At 38.6% G+C, this 19,559-nt stretch overlaps 1 protein-coding gene across 12 annotated transcripts in view; it reads left to right on the top strand.

Moving 5' to 3' along the window:
* Positions 1-1,484: 1,484 nt before the first annotated feature.
* Positions 1,485-19,559, top strand: part of LOC135260917 (protein AF-10-like) — a 73,135-nt gene continuing 55,060 nt past the window's right edge. For 4 of the 12 annotated variants that reach the window (XM_064346646.1, XM_064346647.1, XM_064346645.1 and 1 more), the window contains exon 1: positions 15,398-17,752. In XM_064346646.1, coding sequence (XP_064202716.1) covers positions 17,347-17,752 — 406 coding nt within the window. In that variant the 5' untranslated portion in view covers positions 15,398-17,346. The other 8 variants (XM_064346651.1, XM_064346650.1, XM_064346648.1 and 5 more) reach the window with 6 other exon arrangements.

Below are 19,559 nucleotides of genomic sequence, written 5' to 3'. Positions count from 1 at the left end.
CCACGGAGAGCAAGGAGTTGATCCGTTTCAAACGTAGAATGCTAGGTCAGCTGAGTGAAGGCAGATTTGCATGATTTGATAAATATAATTCTGTATCCGTACAGGGGGCTTCTTGGTACAAATAATTCAACATAGGTTACTATACGTAGGTGACACCATTTAACATCTTATGTTTGAATATTTAAGCCTTTAAATCAGCTTTAATTTTTTTGGCTCTACTTAATGTTCAGTCATTGGCCTTTCTGACCCGATTTTAAGATAGCCCGTCTAAATTTTAGGACTTGTAGGCCTACAACCAGTTGACCTACGCAGGAGCTACTCTGAACAGGCTCGGGGACACAGGCATTGTTCCCGAGGCTTACATGTAGGGGTGAAAGGCTTCCCAGTAAGAAGGGCCCTCATCACGAACCATACAGTTTCCAAACCGCGTGGTTAATTGAAATGATAATTGTTGGTAAAATACTGAAATCAGATTCTTTTGCGAACATTCACTTTTTTCCATGTACGCGCTTCACAAAGTTTTGCATAAAAAGGTCTATAAATAACGATAAATAAATAAACAAACAAATAAATAAATAACGAAGGAATTACATCTGTAAATCTGAATTACATAGATCACTCATACTAAAAATCACTCATCTTGTCATTATGTGTGTGTTTTGTTTCTGCCTTTATCATTAGTAAAATATGGTAGCCTACTTTGTTAATTCTGGCTTCCCTAAATCACGGCTATTTTAAAGTTTATTTTAAAAACACCAACGTCTTGAAAGTTTAATTCCTGTTATTTTATTAAATTTTGATTTTAAGAAATATTTAGGCTATATATTTCGTGTGCATATGTGATAAGCTATTTTCTATATAAGTCTCATGTTACGACTTATATAAAACATTTCAGCCGATACTAGTGTGTGCTACTATGGTTGCAGCAAAATGCATGCATAACCAATCACGTGTTTCAAACACACTTAAATTTCTTATCAATTCCTTTTATAGTAAGTTAATTTCCAGATGACTAAAATGGACCTCCCGTTTTGGTCATTTACATTTAAAATGTTCGTTTTTCACAGTTTCTGACAAGAATACCAGCCACCATCCTAAAACATTTCATTAAGCTGTTCACGCTTGATGCATTGGATAATATGATTTCAAAAGTGCTTCCCACGGATCACCGAAGAACATGCATTGCATTGTTTTTTGCATTTTATACACACAGCTAAGCTTATATCATAGCTTACTTTCGCTTTATTATATCTTTTTGCTTATAGGCTACGCATTAAACGTATGAGACATAGTTAATATAGACAACCGCTCCTCTATACACTTCGTTATTTTTTAGTTTTCTTTATTGGTCCAAAGCAATGATTTTCCTGCGAGAGGGTTTCGCGCGGGTCCCTTGAAAATGTAGACCTCCACCACGCTTATTTTCTCCATCAAGACGGGCCCGGAAAGTGCAAATGAGACCAATTCACCAAGCAGGGGTCCGCATAGTTGCGACAACGTGCTCGGATTCGCAAAGTTTGAGTGAGGAATACTTTGGATGACTAAGTAAATCCTTACATGGCGAGTTATTGTTTCTAGATAGTAGCCGAAACGTGTGTATATTTTCACGGAGATTGTGTGCGCAAAGTTTGATGGAGAAGATGTCAGATTAGAGCGAATGTAAGGTAAGAACACGAACTTCAATCGATACAACTGAAAACAACGATAGAACAAAGAGAAAATATGTTTCGTTTTTCCGAATTTAGGTATGTACAGCCCCCTTCGGTTTTGCAATTTCACGAATTTACTGCTATGGAAGATTAGTTACTCCTAAGTAGCCTATGTTTTTTGTTCAAGCAAACATAAGTACGATTGCAAAAATAGAAAATTGATTGATTCGATTTTTCCAGGCTATTTAAGTTTTGTTTGGACTCAATGTTGCGCATACACCCGTAGGCTTATTTTAAGCAAAAGAACTAAAAAAAAAAAAAAACGAAAAAAAACCAAAACCTTCACGTAGAGGTAAAACGCTGCCCGTAAAAAAACTTGGCAGTCTTTAAACCTTAGTCGTAAAAGAGTTGCTACTTCATGCAGTTTCCCCCTATGAACGAATGTGAAATTGAAATGCGCACATAACCTTTATAGTGTTGGTCAAAAATATCAACCACGTATTTGGGGAAAGGCTACATATGAATTCAGAATTTACTAACATGAATAAAAATGTATTCAATCGTTATACTGTGTGGAAATTGAGGCAACATATAATGTATAGGCTAATGTACGCGTGTGCCCAAAGGCAAATACCCACGTCATGCTAACTATGTAAATAGTGAAGAACAGTTGCTAAGATGATATCTTTGTACCTTACAACGACACCGCTTTCGAACGTCTTAAATTCAGCTACCTCGTGGTTTTCAGGGGATCTGTCTGGAAACACCAGTATGTATGGAATAATATTAACAGGATAGGTGCTTTTTTTGGTATACATACAGCCCAGTAGTGTCACGGCGCACAATCCGTTCGTTCTAATACCGGAAATGTACCATGCTATCTGAAAAATCAAGTACTGCAAATGTGTGTGTGTGAGTGTGTGTGTGCGCGCGCGCGCATGTATGTGTGGCTGAGGGCGGGGGAGTGGGTTCCAACGACCTTTCACCTCGCTATGTAGCTCCTCTCGTGTTTTTGTGGACCCTCGCATTACCCACAAATCTCTGCGCGAAGCCCGCTCGTGCCACACTAGAATCCCCCCACACATAGGTCTGAGGGTCCGTGCTGAGAATGCTCCCATGCTCTGATCATGTATAGATGGCGAACAATTGAACTTTTTTATTTGGATTATTGATTTCACAGTTAACATGTTATGTTCTGGAAATGGCGGTTGGATAATTGGTCTCCTTGAGTTAGTTACAATACAATTAAAATTGCATCTTTAAGAATGATTAACTCGTATTATAATTGCATAATACGTGCAGACGCTCAATGTCCAAGGAATGCGCTTGTATATTAATACATTGGTATGTGAATATCAGGAGAATGCTTGTTCCTTCGTGGTCATGCCAGTGGTGTTCAAGGTATGTTGCACCAAATGCATTATAAGAATATATATACACCAAATGCATAATGAGAATTTTCTCATTATGCATTTGATGCAATATTCCTTGAACACAACTAGAATGAACGCGAAGGAACATGCATTTCCCTGATATTCACATTATATATTAATGCAATTATAAATTTTATATGTATCATGTTTCTTTGTGTGTCCTGTAAAATAAACAAATTATTATTATTATTATTATTATTATTATTAATAATAATAATAATAATAATATTGATGATGATGATGATGATGAGCAGTTGTATTTATCTTTGGCCAAAGAGAACCACTCTTTATTTACTCCCTTTTTCTCCAATTGTTAAACTTTCCAACAAACTGAAACAGAACAAGTCACCTTATATATTCTACCCATTTCATTACATTGCCCATTTCAGTTTGGACTTCTGAGAGTCAGACCTATGTTCATCTGACAGTGTGTTTGGTCACATTTCTATACACTGCATTTAAATGATTCCCTTTTATAGTTCAGCAATTGCACAGCAATTAAAATTTTTTTTTTTTTTTTTTTTAGTTTGGTGGTAGGAAAGGGACAGGGACACTGTTGAACTGAATAGTTCTGTATTTGTAACATTCAGGTCAGTCATGAAGCACCCTTCTCCAGTTGGCTTCCTTGTAAAAGTTGAGCCAAAAACATTTCCGAATTCTTGACGGGCTGTTGCTCAGGCGACGGAATGCAACATGATGTAATTCAGAGAGCAGATTTGTATGAGATATTAGCGCTTTCTAAATATAGCAATAATATCACTGCACCAGCCAAAGCACGTGTTGTTGAGGGAACTAAGCTGCTTGATATTCAACCTCCCCACCCCCCACACAACCGCAGCCAGCCCTAGTTTGTAAAAAAAAATACATAAGTAAATAAATTTTATATATATATATATATATATATATATATAGAGAGAGAGAGAGAGAGAGAGAGAGAGAGAGAATAGAGAGACAGTGCAGCGGTGCAACAAACGCATATCAAATCATAGCCAGTGATTTTTTCCCCAAAACTCACTTTTTCGGATCACAAATATACACTCATTGGCCACTTTATTAGGTACATCTGCTTGTATAGACAAATAGCCTGCTCCTTCACACAGTGAATCATGTGGCTGCAACTCAATAGGCCTATATATAAAGCATTCAGAAACAGTGAAGAGGTTTAGTTCTAGTTCAACCGAACATTAGGTAAACAAATAGGTAAGACACATGATCTAAGTGACTTTGACTATGGTATGATTTTTGGTGCCGGACCTGGTGGTTCCAGCATGACAGAAACAGCTGCCCTCCTGGGATTGTCACGCACTAGAGTTTACAGAGAATGGTGCGATAAACAAAACACATCAAGTGACTGGCAGTTCTGTGGGCAAAAACACCTTGTTAATGAGAGAGAGGTCTGAGGAGAATGGGCAGGCTCGTTTAAGCTAACAGAAAGGCCACACATGCTCAAATAACAGCTGTGTACAGTAGTGGTGTGCGGAAGGGCATCTCTGAACATACAACGTGCGTCAAACCTTGAAGCATATGATCTACAGCAGCAGAAGACAACACAGAATTCCACTCCTACCAGGAAGAACAGGAAGTTCCTGATCCTGATCACCAAAACTGGACGATTGAATTTTGGAAAAACTTTGCCTGATCTGACGAATCTCAATTTGTGCTGCTACATGCAGATGGGAGGGTCAGAACTGATGTAAACAGCATGAATCCATGTCTCTGTTCTGCCTTGTGTGAACAATGGAGGCGGCTGCTGGTGGTGTAATGGTGTGGGGAATGTTTTCTTGGCAAACATTAGCCCCCTTAATATCAATTCAGCATCAACTGAATGGCACATGCACACATAAGATTTGTTGCTGACCATTTGCTTTTTGGCCACAGCCTACCCTTTTTCAAATGGATACTTCCAGCAGGACAATGTACCATATCACAAGGTATGCGTCATCTCAAGCTGGTTCCATGAACATGACAGTGACTTTTGAGTTTGCTCAAATGGCCTTCACAGTTCCCAAATGCCAATCTAACAAGCACCTTTGGGATGAGGTGGAACGGGAGTTTCGCTGAATGAATGTGTGACCGAATCTGCAGGAATTGCGTGATGCTATCGTGTCATCATCGACAAAGATCCAGTAGCCCGAATGTTTCCAGTAGGCTACTTTGGTGAATCCATGCCACGAAGAACCCAGGCTGTTCAGGAAGCGAAGTGAGGTCCTACGCGGTACGAGATAGGTGCACCTAATAAAGTGGCCACTGAATGTACATCGAATATTTTATATATAGGGATATTTTATTTAACGAATAACGTGACATTACATTGGAAACGAAATTTGTATTAATAGGCCTAAAGTGACGACACTAATTATAAACTTGTACTGGGAAACAAAATAACTCTATGTCGCCAGCTTAAGTGTCACAACATTTATTGTTTTTATTTCCGAACACCCGATAAATTCCATGAGTGATGGTCTGTTCTTACTAGCCACTGTAAATGAAGCGTAGGCCACCGTTGCCTTCATTTAAGGACAGGGGTGAGTGGTGGCGTTCAAGCGCACTTTCAGAGATTGTTCACAAGTGACACGGCAGAAAATATGTTACACCGAAACGCGCAGAGCCCACATGATGTGGTAACACGAAGGCAAATACGAGTACTGTTGAATAGGGTACTTGAACAGGCTACTTTTTGAATACATCTGAGCAAATGTGAGCAAATGAATAAGAGACACGTAAAGGGTTAATTTATTTTTGCTTACTTTGGTTTTCTGTGCCCATTTCATGCAAATGTCCACTCGCAGCTGAGCTGATTTTCTCTATGCTACTATTCGAAACGTTAAGTTGCAGTTGAAAATCGTGGGTTTACAGCGAAGTAAAACAGAAACTATTATAAACCACCAATTCTGTCAATGCCCCGGAGTATGTGAACAAAATTTTCCAGTTTCCAGAAACTGGTTGATGACATAGGCTAGTCAGATCAACAAGCCTATGGTTTATTCTGTGAGTTGGAACCGGGAACGCGTCTGTAACTGTAGGCCGATATTAGTCTTCTACAAGCCTCGTCACGCACGAGCAAGTTAGTTAATTTATGTACCACCAATACAAAACAATGTCCAGTAGGCCTATCACTTATTTGAATTTTGGGATTTCAAATACATGGGGTGTAAACTGTGACGATCGCATACATTACTAGCTAGGATAACACTCTAAAGATTGTAGTCAACACTCCACATCTCTATTTTTCAATAGCCAAATATATGCTCAATGACATCATTTTATAGAGAACTGATGAAATATTTAATGCGAAATGCCAGGAAAAAGAGTAGACTGCGTTTGATGACTGCAACAATCCTGAATTTTTATTTATTTATTTATTTATTTATTTATTTATTTTCTATGCATTTCTTGGTGTGTCGTTCAAAATAAAGCATTGATACTGAATACTATGGTTACATCCCATCCGGTTTGGGGGCAGTCAAGTTTCTATTATTGTATTTTTCTAGTGCTGCATACAGTTTTATTCATGTCAACGCTAATTAATATAAATATTTAAGTTTTTTATTTTTTCCATACAGCCGTACATACACAAAATCCCAAATTAAAGCCCTAATTAAAGAATTAAAATTAGCTTTTGTTGACGATGGATCACACACACACACACACACATACACACAGTTATCACAAAATGTTTTGACCACAATGTTGAATGTTATGCTGTTTACATTGTATTAAACTTTGTATTAACAATGACATGGCGACGAGGGTCTGAGCATCTTTTCACAGCTTAATGTTTGTATTTTATAAACACTTTAGAAATGTGAATGATTTCGGATCAGCTGTGGGATCGGGTCACCTGAATTGATTATTGTCTCGCTTTTTCAGTTTTACACCATATCAGACACCCATTTATTCTACTTTCATTTCAATAGGCCACGAAACGAGAGAATGTTTAAAACGTTTGTCTATATTTTTATAGTGGTCGTTCACTTAAAAAAAACGGAAAGCTGTTAGTTCTCATTATCAAACTAAAATGGCTAAATGTTGGATACTTTCAGCTCCGTGCTGGCGTCATGTCTAATAGGCTACCTATTGAGCTGTAAACCAAACACGAGATGAATTAAAGGCTTTCGGAGAATAACACACAGAACCATGTTGGAATGATGGAAATTAGATCGTACTTCTAAAAACTTGGCACCATTTCTTTTTTTTTTTTAGAATGTATTCGGGGGAGGGGCGTAGGGAATTATCTGTCTACGAGGTACATGTATATGAATAGTTGGGCATTCTCCTGCTGTCATTAAAAACATAAGTTCCCTGACGTACTTTCTGCACTGCAGACCTTGGTATAAAACCTTTTTTTGAAATCGAGATCGGTGCCTCCACCAATTCATAAACAGAGGTAATGGACAGGCAAACAGACGGGAGAAATAAGACCTCCTCTTGCGTAAAAGGCTTTAAAATTTGATGACGGACTGAAGGCTTAACACCATCGATTTGAAAGGGGAGATGGGGGAGGTCCCAGACCGCAACATCTTTTTTGCTCATGCCATTTACTGAAATAGTCTCGAAAGCGAAATCCTCGGTTCAGGTGAACCCAAAATTACACAACTACCCCAGGTTGCAGTCATTTCAATCGCTTCAGAACTTCTTAAACGAATCATCCCAGAGCCATAAATTCATGAAAGTTTGGTCCAGAATTAGTATTTAGTCCAAGTCTTCATAATGCTGTATCATTTGCATAGCGTGCACTTGTTAATTAGCATTTCAGGTTCCTTGGGCTTTCTTGCATGTAGGAATGAAATATGGTTTTGAATGGAAAATGTATGTTTTTATTTTGCAAGGGCAGTCAACTATTGCTATACTTTGACAGTTAAAAGCAGGTGGGTGATATAAGCATAAGCACTGGACTAATCAAATCTCCAAACTGCTCACCACCAACAATGATGCCACTGCAGTTTCTACAGCAAATACTGTTTAGTTGAAAAAGACAATTTCCAAACAGTGGGAAGGATGAAGATTGTAGGCTCTCATGTCTGCGTGAGATATAATCTTCTGAGTGTAAGTTTCTTTTCGCTGAAAATCTTAAAAGGTAAGTTCTTTCACTAGATGCAATCTGGCATTGTAGAATAAATCTCAATCTGATATTATTACATTGATTTTGAATATGGCGTTTCTTGTTACTTTCTAATAAGACGATATCACTGGGCTGGTTGTTGCCAAAATTATTTAGCCTATTATGTAACCAATGGATTGTGTAAGAGAAGGAAAATGAACATTTGCTAATTTACTAGACTGAATTTAGTACGAAAGTGTGGTCATGTAAATATTGGCAAGAACCCCCACTACAAACAACGCATTTCCCCATTGCCCTGTCTTCAATTGAATGCCATAATTGGTCTTCACAGATGTGCTAGAAGGAAATTGGTCTCATTTTGAGCGAGCCACTACTGCATTTATGCAACAAATTGATGTGCATACTTCTATGGACGTCATATAATGACTGACTCAATAACTCTGATATCGACAGTAGCACTGAACAAAAGCAATACACAGTGATGAATGGCTGTTTTTGCTGAGATACATACTGAATACAGCATCATTAAAAAAATTGCATAGTAGCACTCGTAAAGTTTGGCAATCAAGTAGTTAGTGACCAAACTTAACCTCTTACCACCCACCCCCCTTTTTGGAAAATTCCACTTTGTCCATATTCATGCAACTTTTCATAGTGCTAGGATCACATGCTAATTTTACACAGCGCTAGCGTCCCGCGGGCGGGACAGTGGGTGGACATTTTATTACTTAATGCACTTTGCTACTTTGACATTTTAGTGCTTCATTATGTGTAAAATAGGAAAATAATGCATTCTCAAATTTGTCATTCAGTCTCGGTGAGAAAGCCAAAAATGTTTATGCCGAGCCCCAAGTCTTAGGTCAACCTGCTGTATCATAACATAGCAAATTTGGCCTATAGGTCAGGGCCTGTCAAGTTTCAGTGTACACTTAGACATCCTATTGATTCAGCCATTTTACAGCTCAAAGTCTTTTTCTCAATAGCTGTGACCTTCCATGAAGTCCCAAGCCTTCAACATGTCTTGACAGTTTTTGATCTCGTTTTCACAAAAAAATCACGTTTTCCAAAGGAGATGCACAATAAAGATTATGATGCCTCCAAGCTTAAATGTCCAAGCCATATCCGGTTTTATAGAAATATGCCTGAAGACATCAATCAAGTAGCATCACAAGCTTCATGCTGCATCACTCATTGCTACCCCCCCCCCCCCCCCCGGGGTAATTAGCATAAAGTGCTTGAATGCATTCAGTTTCTACCACATACTGATTTTATAGGATTTATACAGAGGAAAGGGAGGGGCTTTTCCCCACAGTTGCAATAGGAATAGGTGTAACATCTGCTTTCCGTTGTACCACAAAAAGGTGTTTCCTGCCAAACAAATACAAGCTAACAGCAAATGTCGCAATGCATTATGTGTTTCAGTCCATGGTAGTGTTTCCCTAGTAATTACATTTGACAGGAGCAGAAGAGCTCTGGACTCAGTGTTCCGCAGAATCAAGGACAAACAACATGAGATGGGAGCCTATTGCTTATTACATAAAATACAATAAGAATAATAAATAAAAAACACACAAATGTATTCCATGAGTAACATGAACATTAATAAATACTGATAAAATATATTTTTGTTCAATCTGTAACTTACATGAAAACTTTTCTAAAAAACTTCTTCCAGCCATGTTAAACTGAGCAAACCAAAATTTTAAATCCCATGTAGCTGTGGTGGTTTCAAAAATCAAGAGAAACCAGATGACTCTGTCATATCTAAGTTGTGTATCTTTTCTTTTTTTTTTTCACAGCAACAACAATAATGATACATACTTTAGAGCTTCCATTTATCCACCAATATAACTCTTGTCAAATTTAAACTTTTTTTTCGTTAAAAGTATGTGATTAATTTTCCCTTAAACTACATTGACTTGCTTGAAAAAACAGTTATGTAAACAATCCCATTGTCAAGAAAATAAAAAATTACAATTTAGTCTGAAGTGTATTAAAAATTGCAAACAAAAGTGAATAACTTAAAAAAGCCACATATATCTTTAATATTTTGATGTGTGATGGTTGTGGTTTTGTTAAACAGTACATTTTGTATAAATATAGCAACAATTGTATCGAATGTTGAGAAGTTATGCAGGGGGCTGTATTTTTCAGATGTTTTTTATTATTATTTTAAAATTAGCATATATTCCTACAAGTTCTACGAAAAGTTCTACAAAAGACCTGCAATGTTTAAACACAATACTAGTCCTCCTCTGCTTCATTAATTATTACAGAAGGCTATATTCTACTTTTTCATCTAACATATATATCTCAGAAAAATGTCAGCATCTTAATATTCTTCTGTGTTCTGCACTCAGGGCACATTTGAAGAATGCATTCTTCTGCTCTCAGTACACACTACCGCAGATGCAAGCGATAGACGTGTGCATTTTTTATTCAATTAACTCCACTGCAAGTTACTACAGTGTGGCAGGAAAAGCACTACATTCACTTCCAACAGCTCATCAAGACTTTGAGTGACAAGTTAGGGGCTTAAAATTCAATTTCATCCATGTGTCTCACAGACACGACATGGAGAGACTGAGAAGCCAACAAGGCGAGGAAAGGCTTCAGAAAAAGAGATTTTTCCTTACAATTATACATATAACATTCCTCTCGACAATTCCATCGCACAGCTTGCGAATTAGCACAGTATCCTGAAAAAAATAAATAAAGCTACGTACACAGACAGAACCTGAAGTGGCTCATATCATTCTGAAATCAATATGCACCAGCTTGCATGCACAAATCTTATCACCGACTATACCACCCAGGGGATATTTTCATCTGCACAAAACTGAAAAACTGAAATAAGCTTAAATATCAACTTCCACATGGCAGGGTCCTGCAACAGTAATAGCATTTTTCTTCATCTCTCAATTAAAACAACATTACAAAATTGAAATGTCTGCACAACACGCATGTTTTTTAACAACTGGCACATGCCTAAATACCCCTCGTATAAAATACCTTGGCCAGCGTGATAGGAGCGACTAATAACATCAATGAAAGTCCAGACATTTTTTTCTGAATGAACTGAAAGTGACATTGTTTATGGTAGAGGTGTCCTGGTTTCAAAGCTTGGCAAAAAACATTACAGTGAGTGAAATTTGTAAGGGTTAGTCTCCAGAATGGGGACCTGTTGTGATGTGAAATGTGTGTGATGTCAACAGCCATGCACAAAGGCATTCTGCACCGGGTCATTATGGATGTGCCCTAAAATTCAGTTCCGGGCCAATGTATTCACCTCCTGTTTCTACATTGATGTAATTTTATTCAAGTAACTCACTAATTACTGGAGAAGTAGTTCCCACATTAAACTAACTTAAAGATAATAGACCCTCAATCATTGTTTAGAATGTTTTGATTTGCGCTAGTAGGCTACATTTGGGATGGGTTTACATGAGGCTTAAAGGTTCAGCGATACATCATAAAAGGGATGTTGATGTTTAAAAATAATTATTTTTACCAGCCCACACATCTTTCCAAGTCTTTTTAAAATAAAGATTACATCTGTCAAGAAACATCTAGAATTTCTGGAATGATGTTTATTAAGGATGTTAAGCAAAGTTTCTTAACTGCAGTCAGCTGTGCTTAAACAGGCCAAAACATAAAAATGAGAAGGTCACCCATTAGAAACATCGTATTTTTCTTGTACAAAAGACAAAACACATAAAAATGAGGAGTTGAGCCCCATTTTCTTTGTAAACAAGATCACATTTTAAACTGGAAATAATTGAAGCGCAGTTCACATATAGCCTAGCCTTCTTACACAGGAAAATGTCCAGTGTTAATTTAATGCTAATAGTTTATAGGAGTCAAACAGGGACAGCGTGTACACTGTAAGCGTTAATTTAATATTGAAAATTTGACGGCGTCAATGTCTATAGCAACAAAGTAACGATTGAACAGGAAAGGTAGGGAGAAAACATAATGTGTTCTTGTTTTGGAGGTTCATTCAAATGTCTATACCAGTGGTAACCAACCCTGTTTCATTTCAACCTTAATTTGGCACACCTCTACTAATTAGCAGCTCAAGAAGATCTCCAGCTGTTGAATGAAGTGTGCTTTGTTTGGCTTGGAGTGAAAACCTACAGGACAGTAGATCTCCAGGAACAGGGTTAGTTACCACTGGTCTATATAATTTTATACTGGGAGGAAGAGAAACGGAATGGAAAATACTATCTTACAAAAACCGAACAAGGACAACGTCGCATTCAATTTACAGCCATTTAAAACTTTGGTCTGACTGGATGTTTTACGAGATTGCTGCAAAACATTTCACTGGACAACCATGCCTCTTTTTAACTAACCGAATTTCAGTAGTCCTGGCAGATGTCATCTGGAAAAATTGGTTCAACATTAAATTGTGGTAAAAAGGAATAGCGGCAATTTAGCCTTTATCAAACAGCCCTCTCTGGGTTAAGGGAGTTCAGTTAAACCAATACTGAATCAAGGGAAAGTAGCGAAAATCATTTCACTATTCATCGGTCCCCTCCCTCCGACAGCTGCCATTCTAGTCCTTTGTTCTCGCAGATTCTAATGGCTTCTGCGTTCCCCCATCCCCCAGTATAGACTCTGCTTTTGAAACATTTCTAAATTAAAGAAAATAATTGACGCTCACTCCCCGAGACCATTAAGTTTATATATTACGTAGAGAAGACTCGTGTACCCTCTTTGAATTATTGGCAAGCATTTTATGTTCCTCTAGAAACCAAGCAGTTCGGCGGGTAGGCTACTGTAGTGATGTGAGCAACCGCCGGCAGTGTATGGAATAACCAATTTACACATCTACAACGAGTGAGACACGTTTAGGATGCAATTATCACATTTTTTGGGGAAAAAGAATTGAATATGGTTAATTGGAATTTCTGGATGAAGATTTCACCCATCCCCCTCAACTGAACACGCAAGCAATTGAATTTAATTCAATCACGAGGAATAAGTCCTGCAGGCTACCTGTTGAATAACCACGTTTTACAAGAACGGCCCACTGTACCGCTGCCTTGGACGTTTTCGAATTACTTGTTCTAGATTCTGGCTGACACATGCGAGTGCATATTTACATACGAGTGTGTGTGTTGTAAACATAAACAAATACATAACACGGCATGTTTGATTCCACACTTTCAGGAAAGGTACAATGTAGGACTCGGATGCTCTGCTTTTAATTCAAATAAAAAACATAGGCTAGTCTGTATGCCATGTCAATTTGCCGTGCATCAGTCTATGATTATAACACATACGGATGGCTTAATGCATATAGCCAGGTTACGCAAGAAGCGCACGTACACATACACGAATGTATGCACGCAACGGTTGCTCTCTTCTAAACAAAGTCGTGACACGAAATTTATTTACTTTCTTATTCAATCTACTTTTACACACGGGTCCAATTAAAATTATGTAGGCCTAATGTTAGTTAGCCTACACACATCTATGATCCCCACTATATTACCATAGGATAACAAACATAATTATGCTGTACCTTAAGCAGAAAAATACAAATATAGATTATGCTCTTAAAACAAATCCAATCATTCAATTTAACAAACAAGCTATGCAATTTCCAAGTTGGGCTAGGTAACTTAAAACTGAGAGTAGTTATATGAAGCTAACAGTAATACTGGACGTTTCTTCAAAGTGATTTTTTATTTGCAGAGCAGGTCACATTTATAGCCGTACCTATCTAAATATCATATTGTCTTAACATTAAAATGCAATTCCATAAGCACATTTAATAATTATCATTTAAAACAAATCAAATAAAAAAAATAATGTCAAGGGCGTAATTTAACTAATGTACATTTACCTAGTTTGTTTTAATTACACCGGTTACAGCAAACCTAGCTAACGGTAGTAACTTTTCAATGAAATAAGCAGGACCCACCGTGGATATTCACACTTCTATGTATATAGCTAGCTAGACTAGATAAATGTAATGCGATTTACAATATACAAATACCAACGTAATGTTAACAGTACCTATAGCATGTAAATGTAATCTACTTAGCTACCTACGTTAGCTCCTTGTTAAAATGTTACTAATCTAAACCATGATGTTATCGATAGCTACCAAGCTAGGTAAAAAAAGATTGTCACGTTGTACGGTTAAGAAAATTAACGCGTTAGCTAATATCAGGACACATTTGGAAGACAGAACGAAGTAGCTAGCTAACAGTATCTTAGTCGAGTTACCCTACCTTTCTGCTACACACTACCCATTAGCAAGCTACCGCTGACCATAATATTTAGCTAGCAACTTTATCGCCAAAAGCATTGACTGAAAACATTAAACAACTGACCTAGACTAAGCCATAACTATCTAACTAACCAACTAACGCCACCCGTCTTGTATTATGTCGCGATAATTAGCAGGTTGCTAAGTAACCATAAAGTTAGCTAACCATACTAACTTTATCTCATGATAACTTTATCTACACCGATAAGACTCGGCTATAAACGCCAACGATTAAAGTTTGTGCATTGGAATTCCAGTATCAGCAAGGTACAAGTTATTCCTGAGAAACTGCGCCTATGAAATGCATTTATTTTCCTCGGGTTTGCCAGCATACGTGCACTCCCTGCTTTTCACTGCACTCATTTTCTTTTCCACAACATGTTTTTCGAAAGCTTCGACGTTGGCGGATTTGTCCTCCCCAAGATCCACCCACCAGCAGCAACGTTAATCCAAACAATCCTCGGAGGGAACTGTGGAGCCAAAATGGCGTTGCGTTCTCCTGATCTCCCTCAAAGAACAGAAAACAACCAATAAACGCCGTCCTTGTTGAGTTGGTAAAGACTTGCGCATGCGCACTAGGCTATCGCTAGCCTCCGTTTGCCCCGGGTGTGCTCGCCTTCTGCTTGAGTGGTGCGGGAGAAATACAGTATTATCAGGGAAGCTACGACCACCGTATAAACATGGCTTTTTTAAAAAGTGGAACATAACGCAATTAAGCAGAAAGAAGAATAAATATTATAAGGGGGGCTGTAAAGTGCTGGACCCGCCTTTTCCTATGTTTCCTTTTCCTCAATAGATGGTATCCAGCGAACCGTCTCTGGAAGTGGAAGACGACTACTACTTGCCGAATAATATGAAGGAGATGATCGGAGGCTGCTGCGTTTGCTCAGATGAGAGGGGTTGGGCGGAAAACCCTCTGGTTTACTGTGACGGGCATGGCTGTAATGTCGCGGTACATCAAGGTAAACATACACAGTGGCAACCATAAGGCCTTTATTGACAACTGCGTTATGACTAGCTTGCAGAGCATACTTGCACATGTTACTTGGCCAGCTCATTTGTTTGCTAGTGGTATGGTGCTTAACTAGTTAGATTGTACAAAGGTGTCGTTTGTTTACACCACAAATTGTTCGACAGTAACGTTGCATACACATAAGTTAGCTTTTAAAGTTGCATGATAGAAAGATCGACACCGATCTCGCCGACTGCTCGTATTTAGCTAGCTAGCAACCTAGAGATAGGCAGGAAGCGATTGTAGTAGCATGCATGACTACTTAGCAGTGTTATGGCAGGGCGGTGAGCCTGCTAGCTTTCCTTGATGTCACGTGAGTGTATAAGCAAGGCAGCATACAGTTTAGCAGTTTGAATTTGATCAGGGTTTCAATGTTCACGTGGTTGCCAACTTGCTAGACTCCCTTGTCAAAACGGGCAGCTTGCGGGTCTGAGTATCGAGCAAATAACTTGCCTAGGTCAGTATACTCTCTGAATAGGGTGTCCAGGATCAGGTGAAGTTACTTGGCTATCTGAGATTATGTGACGAACTAGTTGATTCATGGCGATAAACACAAATTAATATAGTGTCCTATATTCATTTGTGTTTAGTTAGCAAGCTACCCGGTCAAGGGCAATTGTTCTTTCACGGATGAAGTTGACCGTATTACTATATTCTGCAAAAAGTCCTTTGCAAAATGCATGCCTAGCTATTTTGTGGCAAAGAGAAAAATAAGCATTTTCTAACGCCTCGCCTCAAGACGTCTCCATGGAAACAGTATGCACATTTCTTCAGAATCTTGCTCGAGTTTTTGGTTTTACATGCTCTCTGTATTCATCATAGTGTCCTCTTTTCTGTTGAACTGTATATTTAGGATGATTGTTTGTGTTTATGTTTTCCTTTTTTAACTTGCCTTGCATGTAATCTACAAGAAAACATTTGTACAGATGTTAACAGCTTGTCCAATCTTTAGTATGTACTACAGATAGGTATGAAGCAGTGCATTGTATTAGGCTATATCTAACTTACCATGTCATTTTGAAGGTAGGCCTAGTATGTAATCGTCTTCATTGCTTTGAAGTGCTGTATTACTATGTAGGTAACATAGTATTGACTTTAGGTTAGTATTGTTAAGTTTGGCTATATGGTGAGAAGTGGATTGATAGGTTGAGTTTAATCAGTTGTGAATACTACAATATTGGCATAATCACAAAAATTATTATTTTTATTTTTTTAAAACTCGAATGCAAGAGCAAACCAGTTCAAGCCACTGACAGCAGGCCAGGGACATTGCATGTTTTTGCTGTTCACCATTTGTGGTGCTTTTGCTGGGAACTTAAAACTCCCAAATGAAACATGATGCCATGACCTCCATTAGATAGTTCTCTCAGTAAGAGGCTTGGCACAGCAGCGTCCTTTATTACATCTCATGTAGCATGCGAAAACTTCACTATGAAAGAGATGGTATTGTGAAAATGGGCTTGGAAGAACAGGTGGACTTCACAGCTTTGCAGTGGATTGTGTCACCCTTGCCACACAGCTATAAGCTACAGTTGCGACCAAAAGTTTACATACACCTAGGCTAAAGATATTCAAACTCAGTTTTTCACAACTCCGCACATTTCATGTTACCATACATTTCTATTGGCAAGTCAATTAGAGCATCTACTTCATTCACATCAGAGGTCATTTTAAAAGAGACAGGTTTATTTAAGCTTTAATTCACTATATCAGAATTCCAGTGGGTCAAAAGTTTACATGCACGAAGTTGACTTTCTCTTTAAACAGTCCGGAAGATTCCAGAAATTGATGTAATGACTTTTTAGAAGCTTCTGATTGGCTAATTGCCATAATTAGGAGTTAATTGGCACCTGTGGCTGTATTTAAGGGCCTACCTTTAGAGCCACTGCCTTTTTGCCCTTGATACCATGGGAAAATCCAAGCAACTCAGCCAAGACCTCAGAAAAAAAATTGTGGACCTCCACAAGGCCGGTTCCTCTTTAGGAGCAATTTCCAAACAACTGAAGGTACCACGAGCATCTGTACAAACAATTGTATGCAAATATAAAAATCTTGGGACCACACAGACACTGCATCGTTCAGGAAGGAGGCACAAATTAACTCCCAGGGCTGAACAAACTTTGGTCCGAAAGGTTCAACTGAACCCCAAGACAACAACAAAGGAACTGGTGAAGGAGTTGGAGGCATCAGGTACCAAAGTATCTACATCCACCATTAAGAGAAGCCTCCATCGCCATGGCGTGAAAGGCTGTCGTGCAAGGAAGAAGCCCCTACTCCAAGACCGGCATAAAAAAGCCAGAATGAAGTTTGCAGGTGATCACCAGGACGAAGACCTAGCGTTTTGGAGAAGTGTTCTCTGGTCAGATGAAACAAAAATTGAACTGTTTGGCCATAATGATTAGCGCTACAGTTGAGGCCAAAAGTTTACACACACCTCGGCTAAAGACATTCAAGCTCAATTTTTCACAACTCCACACATTTCATGTTACCAAACATATCCTGTGTTATGTCAATTTGGGTATCTGCTTTAATTCAGTAAGAGGTCATTTCAAAATAATAGCTAAGAGACAGGTTTATTTCAGCTTTTATGTACTATGTCAGATTTTCAGTGAGTCCCATACACAGTTTTACATACAGATCACATACACTTTGTTAGTATTTGGTGGCATTGCCTTTTTTAATTGCTTAACTTGAATCAAGTTTGGGCTTGGGGTAGCCTTCCACAACTTTCTCACAATACTTTGCTGGAATTTTTGCCCATTCCTCCTGACAACATCGGTGTAACTCAATCAGGTTTTGGGCCTCATTACTCGGACACGCTTTTTCAGTTTAGTCCACAAATTTTCTATGGGATTCAGGGCTTTGTGATGGCCACTCCACTGCTTTCACTTTGTTGTCTTTAAGCCATTTTGTTACAACTTTAGAAGTATGCTTAGGATCATTGTCCTGCTGGAAGTCCCATTTGCAACCAAGTTTTAACTTTCTAGCTGATGTCTTGAGGTGTTGCTTCAGTATTTCTAGATAATCCTCCTTCCTCATGATGCCATCTATTTTCTGAAGTGCACCAGTCCCGTTTCCAGCAAAACACCCCCACAATATGATGCTGCCACCCCCATGCTTTACAATTTTTGTTTCATCTGACTGCTCCAAAAGGCAGGTCCTCCTCCTGATCACCTGCAAACTTCATTCTGGCTTTTTTATGCCGGTCTTGGAGTAGGGGCTTCTTCCTTGCGCGACAGCCTTTCAGGCCATGGCAATGTAGGATTCTCTTAATGGTGGATGTAGATACTTTGGTACCTGATGCCTCCAACTCCTTCACCAGTTCCTTTGTTGTTGTCTTGGGGTTCAATTGAACCTTCCAGACCGAAGTTTGTTCAGCCCTGGGAGTTAATTTATGCCTTCTTCCTGGACAATGCAGTGTCTGTGGTCCCAAGATTTTTATATTTGCAGACAATTGTTTGTACAGAGGCTTGTGTTATCTTCAGTTGTTTGGAAATTTCTCCTAAGGAGGAACCAGACTTGTGGAGGTCCACAATTTTTTTCTGAGGTCTTGGCTGAGTTGCTTGGATTTTCCCATGGTATCAAGGGCTAAAAGGCAGTGGCTCTAAAGTTAGACTCTTAAATGCAGCTACAGGTGCCAATTAACTTCTAATTATGACAATCAGAAGCTTCTAAAAACTCAATACATCACTTTCTGGAATCTTCCAGACTGTTTAAAGAGACAGTCAACTTGGTGTGTGTAAACCTTTGACCCACTGGAATTCTGATGTAGTGAATTAAAGCTGAAATAAATCTGTCTCTAATCGATTATTTTTAAATGACCTCTGATGTGAACAAAGTAGATGCCCTAATTGACTTGCCAAAAGAAATGTATGGTAACATGAAATGTGCAGAGTTGTGAAAAACTGAGTTTGAATATCTTTAGCCTAGGTGCACGTAAACTTTTGGCCTCAACTGTGTGTATGGAGGAAAAAGGGTGAGGCTTTTAATCCGAAGAACACCATCCCAACTGTGAAGCATGGGGGTGGCAGCATCATGTTGTGCGGGTGTTTTGCTGGAAAAGGGACTGGTGCACTTCAGAAAATAGATGGCATCATGAGGAAGGAGGATTATTTAGAAA

The sequence above is a fragment of the Anguilla rostrata genome, chromosome 8 (genome assembly GCF_018555375.3).
Source record: "Anguilla rostrata isolate EN2019 chromosome 8, ASM1855537v3, whole genome shotgun sequence".
In the NCBI taxonomy this organism is placed as follows: Eukaryota; Metazoa; Chordata; class Actinopteri; order Anguilliformes; family Anguillidae; genus Anguilla; species Anguilla rostrata.
This window is presented reverse-complemented; position numbering and strand designations above follow the sequence as displayed.